Source organism: Sinocyclocheilus grahami, unplaced genomic scaffold, assembly GCF_001515645.1.
Source record: "Sinocyclocheilus grahami isolate Dianchi unplaced genomic scaffold, SAMN03320097.WGS_v1.1 scaffold523.1, whole genome shotgun sequence".
Taxonomy (NCBI): domain Eukaryota; kingdom Metazoa; phylum Chordata; class Actinopteri; order Cypriniformes; family Cyprinidae; genus Sinocyclocheilus; species Sinocyclocheilus grahami.
Window position 1 is genome coordinate 8666 of NW_015505702.1, and position 13777 is coordinate 22442.

At 38.6% G+C, this 13777-nt stretch overlaps 1 protein-coding gene and 1 pseudogene across 3 annotated transcripts in view; both read right to left on the bottom strand.

Annotated features, from left to right (window-relative positions):
- Positions 1–5441, bottom strand: part of LOC107555043 (gamma-crystallin M2-like) — an 11474-nt gene extending 6033 nt beyond the window's left edge. For 2 of the 3 annotated variants that reach the window (XM_016237731.1, XM_016237730.1), the window contains exons 1-2: positions 5371–5441; positions 5078–5266 (exon numbers count right to left, since the gene is read on the bottom strand). In XM_016237731.1, coding sequence (XP_016093217.1) covers positions 5078–5266; positions 5371–5382 — 201 coding nt within the window. In that variant the 5' untranslated portion in view covers positions 5383–5441. Of the gene's footprint in view, positions 1–4629; positions 4938–5023; positions 5267–5370 lie in introns of those variants that run through there. The other variant, XM_016237729.1, reaches the window with a different exon arrangement.
- Positions 5442–11680: 6239 nt separating this feature from the next.
- The window catches only part of LOC107555047 (gamma-crystallin M2-like), a 6662-nt pseudogene continuing 4565 nt past the window's right edge, over positions 11681–13777 (bottom strand).

Sequence of the window (13777 nt, forward strand, 5' to 3'; positions counted from 1 at the left end):
CATCGTTTTTTGTCCAGTCTGCTCGTTTTATCGCGTTTAACCACAGCTGTCGTCGTTTTTTTGTGGCAGTGGCAGCAGATATGCGATCAAATTTCTAATTTGAGGTTGTATTACGTTGATTCTGGCACCCAACATCACAACAAGATGATATTTTAAGCTCCTTATGTAGCCGAATATGCACTGGTTTGAATGGGCCACCTCCAGTTTCCACTTTGCTTTGCTTCCTCCAGCTAGTGCTGTCACGTCGGCTGACCCTAGTTACCTGTGGTTGGCCTGAGCGTGCATCACTCAGAAAACAACAGGCCAATCAGAAGAGAGGCTCATGAATATTAATTAGACAGGCCAAAATTTACCTGTTCTCAGCAGAGCTCCTGAGAGAGGAGCTGTAAAAATATATTGAGATGGTTTTTGGTACTTATACCGCAAATATAATTTCTTAAGGACATCAAAACCTAAAATAAAACTCCAGAAAGGTGTACAATATGGGACCTTTAATAATTATTATGAAAAAGTGTTTTCTTATGAATTTTGTTTTAGTGGAATACTAATTTTCACAAGGCAATGTTTGCTTTTGTAGAGAAATTATTACTATTTGGTGTTGTTGTTGTTATTGTTGTTTGTTTCTTGGTTTTTATTTTTCCCTTCTCCAAATTTTAAATACATTTTGAGAATTACATGCTGTGCATTAAATTGTGTTAATAATTATTATGAAAAAGTGTTTTATTATGTATTTTGTTTGTGTTTTTGAGGAATACTCATTTTCACAACACAATGTTTGCTTTTGTAGAGAAATGATTTTATTGAAACACTAGAACTCTAGTACCAGGAGTCCATGATACGCCTCATGCTCATGAATCTCATGCCACCCATATTGCTGAAGCTCCTGTACTCTCCAGGCCTGAAGTGCCACATTCTGCCTCTGTATTGGGGCTGCTCATACATGAGCCAGTGGCCATCCATCACATGGCAGGACTGGCAGTGAGGCATGCGGTAACGGTCCATGATAGAGCACAGAATCAGCACAGTCACCCATTCACCCATAAGAGCGACCTTGGAAATTCCTGTCCTCGTAGAAGATGACCTGAAAATTCAAAGTTATTCTTTTAGTGTTTTACAGTTATATAGAGCTATGAAATTAAAGTCATGTGAATTAAATGTAATGTAAAATTGTTGTTGGAATGAAGTTTACCTTGCCCATCATGGTAAGGGCCAGATTAACATAAGGGCTAAGCAGGGCTGAAGCCCCAGGGCCCGCAGATTGAGGGGGCCCGATGTGATTGGCTGTGGAGGAAAGGAAAATTAGACCTAGAATTGATTGGCCATCGGAAGAACCCGAGCATTTAGTGTGCCGAAATTCCACCACACCCCCACATATTAGTGTCTGCGCTATTTCAGTCCAAAAGATATGAGCGATAAAAAATGTCTTTGTACTCGTTTATACTAGAGTTGTGGGTATCTTTTAATCGCCTCTGGTTTACTGTAGCGCATGGGAAACAAACACTAAAAGCCAAGTGATGAAACGGCACTAAGTTACCTGATTAAACCACACAGCGCAAGAGAACAGCTGGATCACACCGGACCGGTGTCTTGCACCTGCACAGCGCTGACGACTGCAGCCTGACACTTTCGCCTCTCTATTGAAGTGATAATAAGCAGTGCTTGCCCATTTGAGTTCCACACACGACATTTATATTTGAACAGTAAAGTCTCTGTGGTGAATCTAGCAGAAACCAGATTGAATAGCACCGACCATGTAAACTGAAGTGTAGAGGTAAACTGTACAAAACTGTAAATAAGCAATTTAATCCACAGCACCACACCTAGCTATTTAACATGCATTTACTGACACTGTAGAAATATGGTTAATGATATTTATTATTAATGTCACGAAAAGTGTTATAGGATATAGGCCTACTTATAGCCTATTAAATATTGGTTTAAATAAAGGCAATAAGTCTATTTTATAAAGGTTTACTAATACTATAGTTAACTCTGGATTCAAGAATTAGCTTTTCATTAGGGCAGCTACAAAGGAAAATGTAATAGTTCTAATAAACTTTAACTGCAGAAAAATATGAATTCAATAATTAAGAGCCTGCAATATAATGGAATATTAATATTGATAAATGCATTTTAAGTATTCAAAAACATAATTTGTTTTCGTCCATTATTTATTAATAAATAATTTATTCCAATTGCCCTAACCCCAGCAAAACATTTATGGGGGACTGTGTGGGCCAGATGGACTGAATTTTAGCACCAGTCCAGCCCTGATGATTCTCCTCTTCTAGGGCCAGAAAGAAGTATTATTATTATAATAATAAATACTAATAATAAAACTATTTAAACTAAACTCCTTAAGGGAGCTGTATATGCTCAAACGTTGTTGCTGCTTCTGGAAACCTGTTTGCTTTGAATTCATACATCTGGTGTTAATGTATTTATTATTTTAAGGTGTTGTAGCCTTGAATATTTAGTGTGCATACACATTGTATCTGTGTCTGTTGGAGATTTGATAAAAAAAAAGAATTATTCCTGGTTGCACTGGCTGATACTCAGTAGTTCCACAAATGAGAAGCTGATTCTGCTTGTTGGATGACTGCTGTCACCTGTGTTTTTATACTTGACCAAGACTAAAGACTACACCCTGTCTGTTTCCTGCCGGATCTGTTTCCTACATTGTTGTGATTTGATCTGAATGAAAACAACGTATCCTTGTGATGGAGCTGACACAGAACAGCATACGCTATTTACGTCCAGCTGATACTCTCCAAAATGGCGCTACAGGGTGATGCGGAGTAGACGAATTGTTGAATAAAGTCGTTATTTTTTCTTCTTTTGCGCACAAAAAGTATTCTTGTAGCTTCGTAAAATTACGGTTGAACCCCTGATGTCACATGGATTATTTTACAGATCTCCTTGCTACGTCTCTGGACTTGGGAACATTTCAGTTGTATTGCTGTTTATGCAGGGTCAGACAGTTCTCACATTCTATCAAAAATATCTTAATTTGTGTTCCGAAGATGAACGAAGGTTTTATGGGTTTGAAACGACATGAGGGTGAGTAATTAATGACAGAATTTTCATTTTTGGGTGAACTAACCCTTTAACCTCTACTTCTATTTGGGATCTGTCAACATAAGAATAGACAAGGGTTTTTTTCTCCCTAAAAATTTTAATCTGACAAGATTGTGGTTGGAATATGTTTGACTGCATGTAAAGAGAAATTTCAACAAAATAGGTCAAAATAAAATAGTTTTATTTTGAAACCACACACTTAATTGGTTTTCACATGTGTGAAATTTGGAAGCTATGCTAAAGATTCATAGCAGTTGGAATATGAAATCTATGAAATCTTACTTTAACTAAGGAATAGAGAGAAGTCTTAAGCTAAGAGTAAGGGCGGGGTTGACCTCGTTGCTATGGATGAAGTCATCTAGTGATGTGCTTACTAACTATGCACACAGTGATTGGCTGAAAGGGGAGGGGTCTCTGTCAGAGATTTATTCAGAGAAATATTGTAGAGCACGGTGTTGCCATATATAAAGGTTTAAAAATAAAAAAAATTATTTTAAAATGCAGGCTAATTGTCACCAATTAAACAAGTATATGTTCAGCTAATTGTCAGCCTCTTACATGTATGCTTCTCGTAAACAATTAGTGAATATGCATATAAACAGCCTTTTAATTAACAGAATAGAATTATCATGGCTGATAGTAATACATGCAAATGTAAAAATAAAATAATAATAATAAAATAAAAAAAACTGGACAGAAGAACAGCTGTTACTTCTTGCCCAACTGGTTAATGAAAACAAGGATATAAGCAAAGGACATTTTAGAGTTGGGATAACCTCCAAAACCAAAGGCGATACCTTTTTAAAAAGTTATTACCATCAAATGTTTCTAAAATGTTTACATTCAGAGGCAGATTGCCGGCAACAGCCATTTTAGGATAGTTTGTGGTTTGATCTTAGTGACTTATGAGTCCTCTTCACTACTCCTAACCTTTCACAGATTTAGGAGCTAGTTTTAGAGCTAAAACGCTTTGTGAAATACTCTTAGAGCAAATATTTAAGAGACCTAAATTTAGGATTGACACACCCATTATTTTTAAGATTTTTAAGAGTTATGAGCTACTTTTAGCCTTAAGATGTTTTGTGATTATGGGCCCTGGTATTATGTGAAAATTAAGCAAATAGCCATAAAACAATTAAGCCAACTGACCACATTAATAAATACATTTTTGGTATGCTTCAAAAATAAAATTATTTATATATAAAATGTCTCTGCTCTCCACTGAGGTTTAAGTGCCCTGATCAAGGTTGCAATACCCTGGTGATTTTTGAAAGATTTTTAAAAGACATTTATAGTTACTGGCTGTGGATTTAATGTTGCGCAGCTGATATAGTGATTTTAAAACTAGCTGATATTTTAATGTTTGAGACTATTTAAATAATTTAACTATAAACTGTTGTTGGCTATTGTCTTAAACAGGTCTTGAATAATTAATTATATGTTTCAAGCTTTTACTGTGCATTTTTTGTATGAGTGTGTTAAGCTCTAGTGTATTTTTGTTTTCATTAATCAGGCAAATATAGGTGGTATTAATTAATTAAAAACACAATGTTTAGTTACATATTATTTTATTGAAACGTTGAACACTAATACCAGGAGTCCATGATACGCCTCATGCTCATGAATCTCATGCCACCCATGTTGCTGAAGCTCCTGTACTCTCCAGGCCTGAAGTGCCACATTCTGCCTCTGTATTGGGGCTGCTCATACATGAGCCAGTGGCCGTCCATCACATGGCAGGACTGGCAGTGAGGCATGCGGTAACGGTCCATGCAGTTGTCACAGTCATCCATCATCTCATGCATCTGACCCATGAAGTTCTCCCTCTCGTAGATCCTCATTTTGTAGGATCCCCTGTGCTGTAGTGGAAGAAAGGTCAGTTTAGTTTATCAGCCAAAAAAAAGATAAATCGATATGTTATCTTATAAGTTGAAATTGAGCTCACCATAGGGATCATACGGCAGGACCTGATGCAGTTGCTCATTCCAAACATAGACATGTAATCAGCATAGTCTCCCCTCCTAAAGAAATACTGATTTCCCATGTAGTTGGGATTATCGTACATCATCCAGCATCCACTCTCCACTCTGCAAGAGTGACAGCGGCTCATGTAGGAGGAGAAGTCACCACAGTCGCCCATACACTCATAAGAGCGACCCTGGAAGTTCCTGTCCTCGTAGAAGATGACCTGAAAAGTCAAAGTTATTTGTTTAACGTTTTATAGTCATATCTATGAAATTAAAGTCATGTGAATTAAATTTAATGTACAATTGTTGTTGGAATGAAGTTTACCTTGCCCATCATGGTTGTGCTGGCTGATCCTCAGTAGTTCCACAAAGGAGAAGCTGAAGCTGATTCTGCTTGTTGGCTGACTGCTGTCACCTGTGCTTTTATACTAGACCAAGACTAAAGACTACAGGGCTTCTATTGTTATTCAATTCCTGACTGTGCAAGTTGGCATGGAGACCATCATAGGACCAACATAGATGCTTTTGTAATTATCCTGTCAATTGTTCTTCGGAATACCTTTGACCCTACCTTTTTGTGTATAATGTTCTACAATTTTTGTACAAAGGCTGTAGATTCAAATGTGAATGTCAAATGTTAACTTTTTAATGTCTTTTTTTGCTGTAAGAATTTTATCTGATTAGCACATACTGTACAGTATGTGTACTGTATGCTGTGTTTTCCACCTCCACTCCATTTTCTGCACTCTATTCACTGGTGAAATAAAACCTTTAAGGCACTAATTACATAATTGTTGTCTGCTTTCACTCTGCAGTCCTCATGTACTCTAAGTTGAGAACAGAACAGACATGGAGGGATAAAAATTCAGAAAAATCTCTTGAAACACATCTTATCCAATCTGGACTGAAACTTACTGTTGTATAAAATAAGAATACTATGTTTGAGTTAAATATTTGTAATGTATTAATATAACAGAGGGTGTAGAAATTGATTTGTAAATAAATATTTTCTTTTATTTAAAATAATTGAATTCAATCAACTGCATCAGATGGTTGCTGTTATCATTAGCGATTTTGCATTATTATATACAGTATAGACTGATCAGCCACAACAATAAAGCCACTGACAGCTGAAATGAATAACACTTTATCATTAGAATGGCACTTGTCAAAGGGTGGGATATATTAAGCAGCAAGAGAGCAGTCAGTTCTTGAATCTCATGCGTTTGAAAGCAGGAAAAAGCAAAAAGTGATTTTGACAAGGGCCAAATATTGATTGTTAGACGACAGGGTCAGAGCATCTCCAAAACAGCAAGTCTTGTGGGTTGTTCCCGTTATGCAATAATTAGTACCTGTGCAAGGAGGAAAAAACGGTGAACCGGCTTCATGGTCATGGGTGCCCATAGCTCATGCGGAGATGGTGTCATGCTCTGGGCAATGTTCTGCTGGGAAACCTTGGGTTCTGGTATTCACGTGGATGTTACTTTGACTCATACCACCTATAGTGAACAATAAATGTACTTAATTGAATTTGAAATACATTTATTTTGTGCTAAGTGTACTACAAATACATTTATGTATTTAATAAAAATACCCTGCAATTGTACTTTCAGTATACTAAACTGGTATACTTAAAGTCTGCTTAATTGGAACAACTAATTTTGTACTTAATGCACTTTAATTGTGCGGAAGTAGTGCTGAAGTCCAACTAAAGATGTACTGAAGTATATTTGATTTTGCTAAAGTGGAACTATTGCAAATACACTTTAGGCACACTTTAAATATCTAGCATTTAATATTATTCAAAGATCATGCAATCCTCATCAATAAGATTGGATTTAATTATATGTCAGTAAATATGGATTTGAAATATACTTAGTATGAAATAAATGTATTTTATATATATTACTTTTGTACTAGGGTTAAGATTGTTGCAGACCATGTACACCCCTTCATGGCAATGGTATTTCCTACTTGCAGTGGATTCTTTCAGCAGGATAATGCACCCTGCCACGCTGCAAAAATTGTTCAGGAATGGTTTGAGGAACATGACAGTTGACAATAGTTCAATGTGTTGTCCTGGCCTCCAAATTCTCCAGCTCTCAATCTGATTCAACATCTAAAGGATGTGCTGGACAAACAAATTCGATCCATGGAGGCCCTACCTCCCAACTTGCAGGACTTAAAGGGTCTGCTGCTAATGTCTTGGTGCCAGATAAAGTTCACGGTACATGTTCAGAGGTCATATGGAGTCCATGCCTCGACACGTCAGACCTGTTTTTGCAGCACAAGGGGGACCTGCACAATATTAGGCAGGTGATTTTAATGTTGTGGCTGATCGGTGTATTTGGGATTGTATGACTTTGGGTTTGTATATTAGTAATGAAGAATCTATCCATATAGACCTGTAGTTTCCAACCCTCTTTCTTATCCCCTATTCTGTGCTTATAGCCAAATATATCGCAAGATATATTATAAAATCTAATAAAATCTAAAGTCAAAGGCTACTAAAGCTTTTTTAATGATTTGTCAACATCCCCTTTATTCCACAAGTTTAATAACCTTAAGTACTATACCTTTTCTTGTTTATATAAAATAATTGATTTACATTCTGTAGTGTTCTGTACAGAGAGGTGGCCAAATCAAAAATTTCAGGACACTTGCATCCAAAATGGAACATTGTAGCACTGTAGATCAAGCTGCATGTCACATACTTGACACAAAGGCAGACTACTGGCTACATTCAAGCTGTCAGTGTGTGGGATTGACAACTACATTTACAAAACTACATTTAGTCTTGCAATGTCCTGTTCACATAGCAATGTACAATAGCAGCTGGTGTTCTGTCTGTGTGAATGTGCATTGGGAGTCAAGCCCATATTCTGTCGCCTGCAACCATAATGACAAATATAATAATAAAGATGCATCGTGGCATCACTAAAACTGTCTAATCACATTTGAAATGACAAAAGTCCAGTTGAGGCACAAGTTATATGTCAGATCTAAATGAAGCAACAGCAGCATTTTTGCATGTGTGCAAGCAGTTGAACACTGCTGCACACAGGTGTCTTGCACTGCACTAATGCTGGAATGCGCCAACCATTAGTAGATGCCCGGGAGTGTGTCCCCTCTTTACACCTGATCCAGAACCACTGGCTGCAGTTTTTTGCAGTAGCTGCTATTTCTTTGATGGTCTGGTGCAGGGCTTGGCTGTGGATTCCCAGGTTTTTCAGCAGCCTGATGGTCGATGTTGCCACAAAGCCCCTGCAGATGGACCAATGCTTTCTATCCCTTTTGGTGATAGAAAGATGCACAGCCCTGGTCAATGGAGGAAGCTTTCCCTGTACCCTCTGCCCTTCCCAGGTGAATAGCACTGCCTGGTGCTCTGAAGAGCAGGGTGTTGGCCTCAGTCGCTGAAGCCAGGCATTTTGCCACTTGGTTGAGTCTCAATGTGTACCTCCCCTGAGACAGGCTTACCTTGCAACCGGCAAGGATGTGTCTGAGGGAAGCAGGAGATAATAATAATAATAATAATAATACTTTTTATTTATGATGAACAGGGGACATGATTGGTCTTCTCCCAACAACTGCTGGAGGTTTTTGGGTGAGGTTGGGACTTCATAGGTTGTTCTGAGTAGGAAGCTGATTCTACTTGAATCCATCTCCTATAATTCCCTCCAGCTGATTTTCCTCTTCTCTTTGCTTTTCCAGTTTGTCCATTGTTCTTACTGGGCTTGAGTAACAGTTTTAGCATGCCTTGCTGCCTCCTCCTAAGGCCGGACTTCCAGGACAATCAGTTTTCGCCGCTCTGAAGGTGTAGCATTGTTTCACCAGGATCTGCCCTCACACAGACCCAAACCTCCTTTTCCCTGTTGAACATGGCCCACAATGTTGGCATGCTGGATTGCTGATTTTGCCTGTTGTTCAGCTTCATTCTAAGTCCATTTCTGTCCTGATGTTTGATGTGGTCCTGTAGTCCATAATGATGAACCTTTGGTCAGACAGCTTTCTTTTGAGAATAGAGATGCTTACTTTCTTTACTTGGATGGATTGATCTTCATCCTGGCCCATGCAATGTTCTCTTGGAGTTTCCTTAACAGGTATTGGGTCCATAGTACTGTTGTTATTAGGGTTGTCTTGTCATCCATATTGGCCCTTATTGGTGTTAAATGGACTCCAGACTTCAGTCGCTTGCTGCCAACCACCCACTTAGACCCCATGATAATAACCTCCATTTGGTGGGTTTGCTCCCAAAAAGCTCAGGAGGATTTTTCTTGACCCCCCCCCCTCCTCCTCCTCCTCCTCACTGTGCATTAGGACGATATAGACACGCATCCAATACCAGGCAGATTTGTAACATCTTTAGTTGATTGGAACTTCTTAATTATCACCCTGATGGTGGAAATGGGGATTTTCAATGCTTTAGCTAATTTCTTACAGCTATTTTGTGAAGCTTATCAATCTTGTTCTGCACATCAGAACTAAATTATTTGCTTTTACTTCATTTTGATGGATGTTTAAAGGGTTAGTTCACCTAAAAATGAAAATTAGCCCATGAATTACTCACCCTCAAGGCATCCTAGGTGTATATGACTTAATTCTTTCAGATGAATCCAGTCATATTATATTGAGTTATATAAAAAATTGTCTTTGATCTTCCAAGCTGTTTAATGGCAGTCAGTGGCTGTTGCAGTTCATCAGTCCAAAAGAAGTGAAATAAAGTGCATCCATCCATAATAAAAAGTTCCTCACACGGCTGCGGGGGGTGAACAAAGGCCTCCTGTAGCGAATCGATTCGTTTTTGTAAGAAAAATAACTATATTTAAAACGTTATAATCAATTTAATCTAGCTTGCGTTCATTGTTGTACACGGAAGCAGCTCCAGAAAGATGATGTAGGACCCTGGTGTTGCGCATGCGCCGCTCAGAAGTGACGAACACGGAAGCGCAGGGGAGAGATCAAAGCAAAACAATGGTCACGAATTAGAAGTACAAAACGAGGATTTGTAAAGAAGAATGTCGGAGGATTTTGATATAAGCTAAGAGGAGACTGGTTTTCCTTTGCTAAAGTAAGGAAACTTTGCTTCCTTTGCTCCTGTAAACAAACATTGGTTTTCCCAAGATTCACGAGCGCATGCTAAACGCCCACATCTTACGTCATCCTCCCGAAGCTGCTTCAGTGTACATTTGTCGGCACAATCTAGATTAAAGTGATTATTACATTTTGAATATGGATATTTGTCTTACAAAAACGTCTTTGTTCACCCTCCGCTCCGTGTGAGGCACTTTATTATTATGGATGGATTAGCTTTATTTCACTTCTTTTGGACTTGTGGGATAACAAATTTATGAAAAACATGAAAAACTAAGGTGAATTACATTGTATTTAGCATTTAAGGTAAATTACATCAGACAAATGATTATCTTAAACAAAGTGTAGCAAGAGGTTCCTGTCTGTTCCTGTTCTCCTATTGTTAGTAAAATGAACCAGATTACTGAGACGATCACCTTTTGTTTGTAATGGCTCTTGGTTCCTCTGCCTCAGTCGTTGAGTAGTTATACTGATTGGATTGGCACCTATGCATTTGAATGACACTGTTATGCTGATGAGATCAAGGCTGGGAAAATGCCGGTGTCGGGCTGATTGCCTGTACTTCATTTGCATGCTATGGGTTAGATTGTCTTCACCTCTACGGAATGTATCCCGCCCCCTTAAAATGTATATAAACTAAATGTATTACTGCCTATTAGTCAGACTTTTGATGACTGTAGCGCCATGCAGTGTGTTCTCAATAATGTACTCTGCTGAAGATACCCAAGAGTCTCCTGGTCTCTGCTTCGACGAGGAAAAAGTTTCCTACAGACTGATGAACTGCAATATCCGCTGACTGACAAATGTTTTAATATAGACAAATTTTAATATACAGTGGGGCAAAAAAGTATTTAGTCAGCCACCAATTGTGCAAGTTCTCCCACTTAAAAAGATGAGAGAGGCCTGTAATTTTCATCATAGGTATACCTCAACTATGAGAGACAAAATGAGGAAAAAAATCCAGAAAATCACATTGTAGGATTTTTAAAGAATTAATTGTTGGATTCATCTGAAAGAAGGAACTCATATATGCCTAGGATGGCTTGAGGGTGAGTAAATAATGGGCTAATTTTCATTTTTGGGTGAACTATCCCTTTAAGGGAATTTGGCCTTTGTGTTCCTCATATTTCCAGTCCAGTCATGGCTGGACAATTTCATGCTCCTAGTCACCCTGGTGTGCTAACAAATTTGAATGGGAATATACTTCAGAGATATTTTAATCATAAGAATTTCTAGGGGTGCCAATAATTGTGGCCAACATGCATTGGAGAAAAACATTTATTTCTTAATATGAGTTTCCCCCCACTTTCAATTGTTTTACTTCAATGAAAGGTTAGAATTTTGTGAACTTTTTGAATGAAAGATCCAAAAGATAAAGATTTATTTATGCAGATGTATGCAAATTTTTCATGCAGATTTATTTTCACAGCCGCCTTTTGATTATATTTTCCAAGGGCGGCAATATTAGTGGAGGGCACTGTATTTATATAAAAACAGTAAAGTCAAGAATGAATTTAGACAAATTTTTTTGAAAAATTTAAACACTAGTAACAGGAATCAATGATACGCCTCATGCTCATGAATCTCATGCCGCCCATATTGCTGAAGCTCCTGTACTCTCCAGGCCTGAAGTACCACATCCTGCCTCTGTAGTGGGGCTGCTCTTACATGAGCCAGTGCCCATCCATCACATGGCAGGACTGGCAGTGAGACATGTGGTAGCGATCCATTATACTGTCACAGTCGTCCATCATCTCATACATCTGACCCATGAAGTTCTCCCTCTCGTAGATCCTCATTCTGTAGGATCCCCTGTACTCTAGTGGAAGAGAATACATTTATATTTAGGTTTAAAAGGCTGAACGTCTGAGATCAAATGTAAATAGGCTCAAATGTGTCCTCTTTCTCATAGACTATTAAAGCTATGATAACATTTGCAAATACATCCAAATGTTCGTGGAACTCACTAGGGGTGCTCCGATTGATCGGCTACCGATCACTATCGGCCGATAATCACATTGGGATGATTGATCGGCGGTCTCTAAAAAACGATCTCAAGCTGATGACACTGCCGTGAGAGGTTTGGCATGACATGCAGCGGCACCGTCTCAGTCCCTGTCCGGTACGAGTGAAATAATTATAATGCTGAAGGTGAGGTACTCACTTCATATTTCTTCATTTAATTAACTTATAAAATAATATGAAAATCTTGTGTGAGACGTAATTTCACAAATAGCGTGAGTGAATCGCCGCGCTCGCTCTCTTTCTCAAAATATGCAAATAGATTCAAATCACCACACAACGCGTCTATAAGCAAGCTGCACGCTGCACAGTTGACACAGGAGTTGTCACTTGCACAGTCGAGGCAGTGTCACATCATCACTAAAGTTTAGAAATTGCATTTCTTTTTAATTCTTGCCAGTTTAACCATTCAGCGCTCGCGCGCTCTCCTGGAGACCGTACGCTCATGCACACTTGCAGCACACACACATAACGCCAGATTCACATTACTCCGTTTGCAGTGCATACGTGGTGCATATTTTTCCGCGCTGATGTTTACGGATTAAAGCACACAGTTGCGGTCCAGCAGTGCATTCAGGAGTGGTGCGTCTGCTGCAGTGCAGAGATCGTTTACGACTGCACCGAGTCTATTGCTGCGCTGCAAGCATTGTTTGCAGTAAATATGAACATGGATTGACACGAAAATGAAGTAATTACACTATAAATGCATATTATTAAAGGGGTCATATGATGTTGCTAAAAAGAACATTATTTTGTGTATTTGGTGTAATGAAATGTGTTTAATGCGGTTTAAACTTCAAAAAACGCATTATTTTCCACATACTGTAAATTATTGTTTCTCCTCTATGCCCCGCCTTTCTGAAACGCGTCTGAAGCTCATCGGTCTGAAAAGCGAGGTGTGCTCTGATTGGCCAACTATCCAGTGCGTTGTGATTAGCCAAATACCTCAAATGTGTGATGGAAATGTTATGCCACTTAACGTACTGTAATGCCCTGTCAGGCCGGAGCGACGATTCAAAAACATGAAAATCCATTACAAACGAGGCATTTGTTGCATCCAGTGGGGACATGATTATAATGACTAATACTGTCTTTTTATGCGTTGCGTTGCATCGCGCCACGTAAACATAAAACCATGTCTGCATTTGTGATCAGAGAAATGACAAACAAGCGCTACTCTACTGTAGCGTCTGGACCAATCAAAAACACAATTTTTGATTTGATTTAACAAATCAGTTATTCATTAGATTAACAAATCGTCACAGACCCCTCACCCAATAAACTGGGCGCCAGGATGTCTGCAAACAACACCAGGCCCCCCAGGTCCCCATGGCAACTAATGCTGATATCACTGGTTTTATGGCCCCAAAGGAATGTGAGTAGCGAAAATCACCACCTTTTCCATAGGAAGAGACACAATGCACAGTAGAAATGGACTTTTCTACTAATTAATTCATAGGAAAACCTTTATTTGAATGAACACACATATCCTTCAGGTCATTGTGTATGTTGTCTTTGAGATTGTAGACTATTATATGCATGCTTATGATATAACCACTCATTCATGTAACCTTACATATACCATGTTTGGTCTCTATGAATTCGTATTCGGATTATCT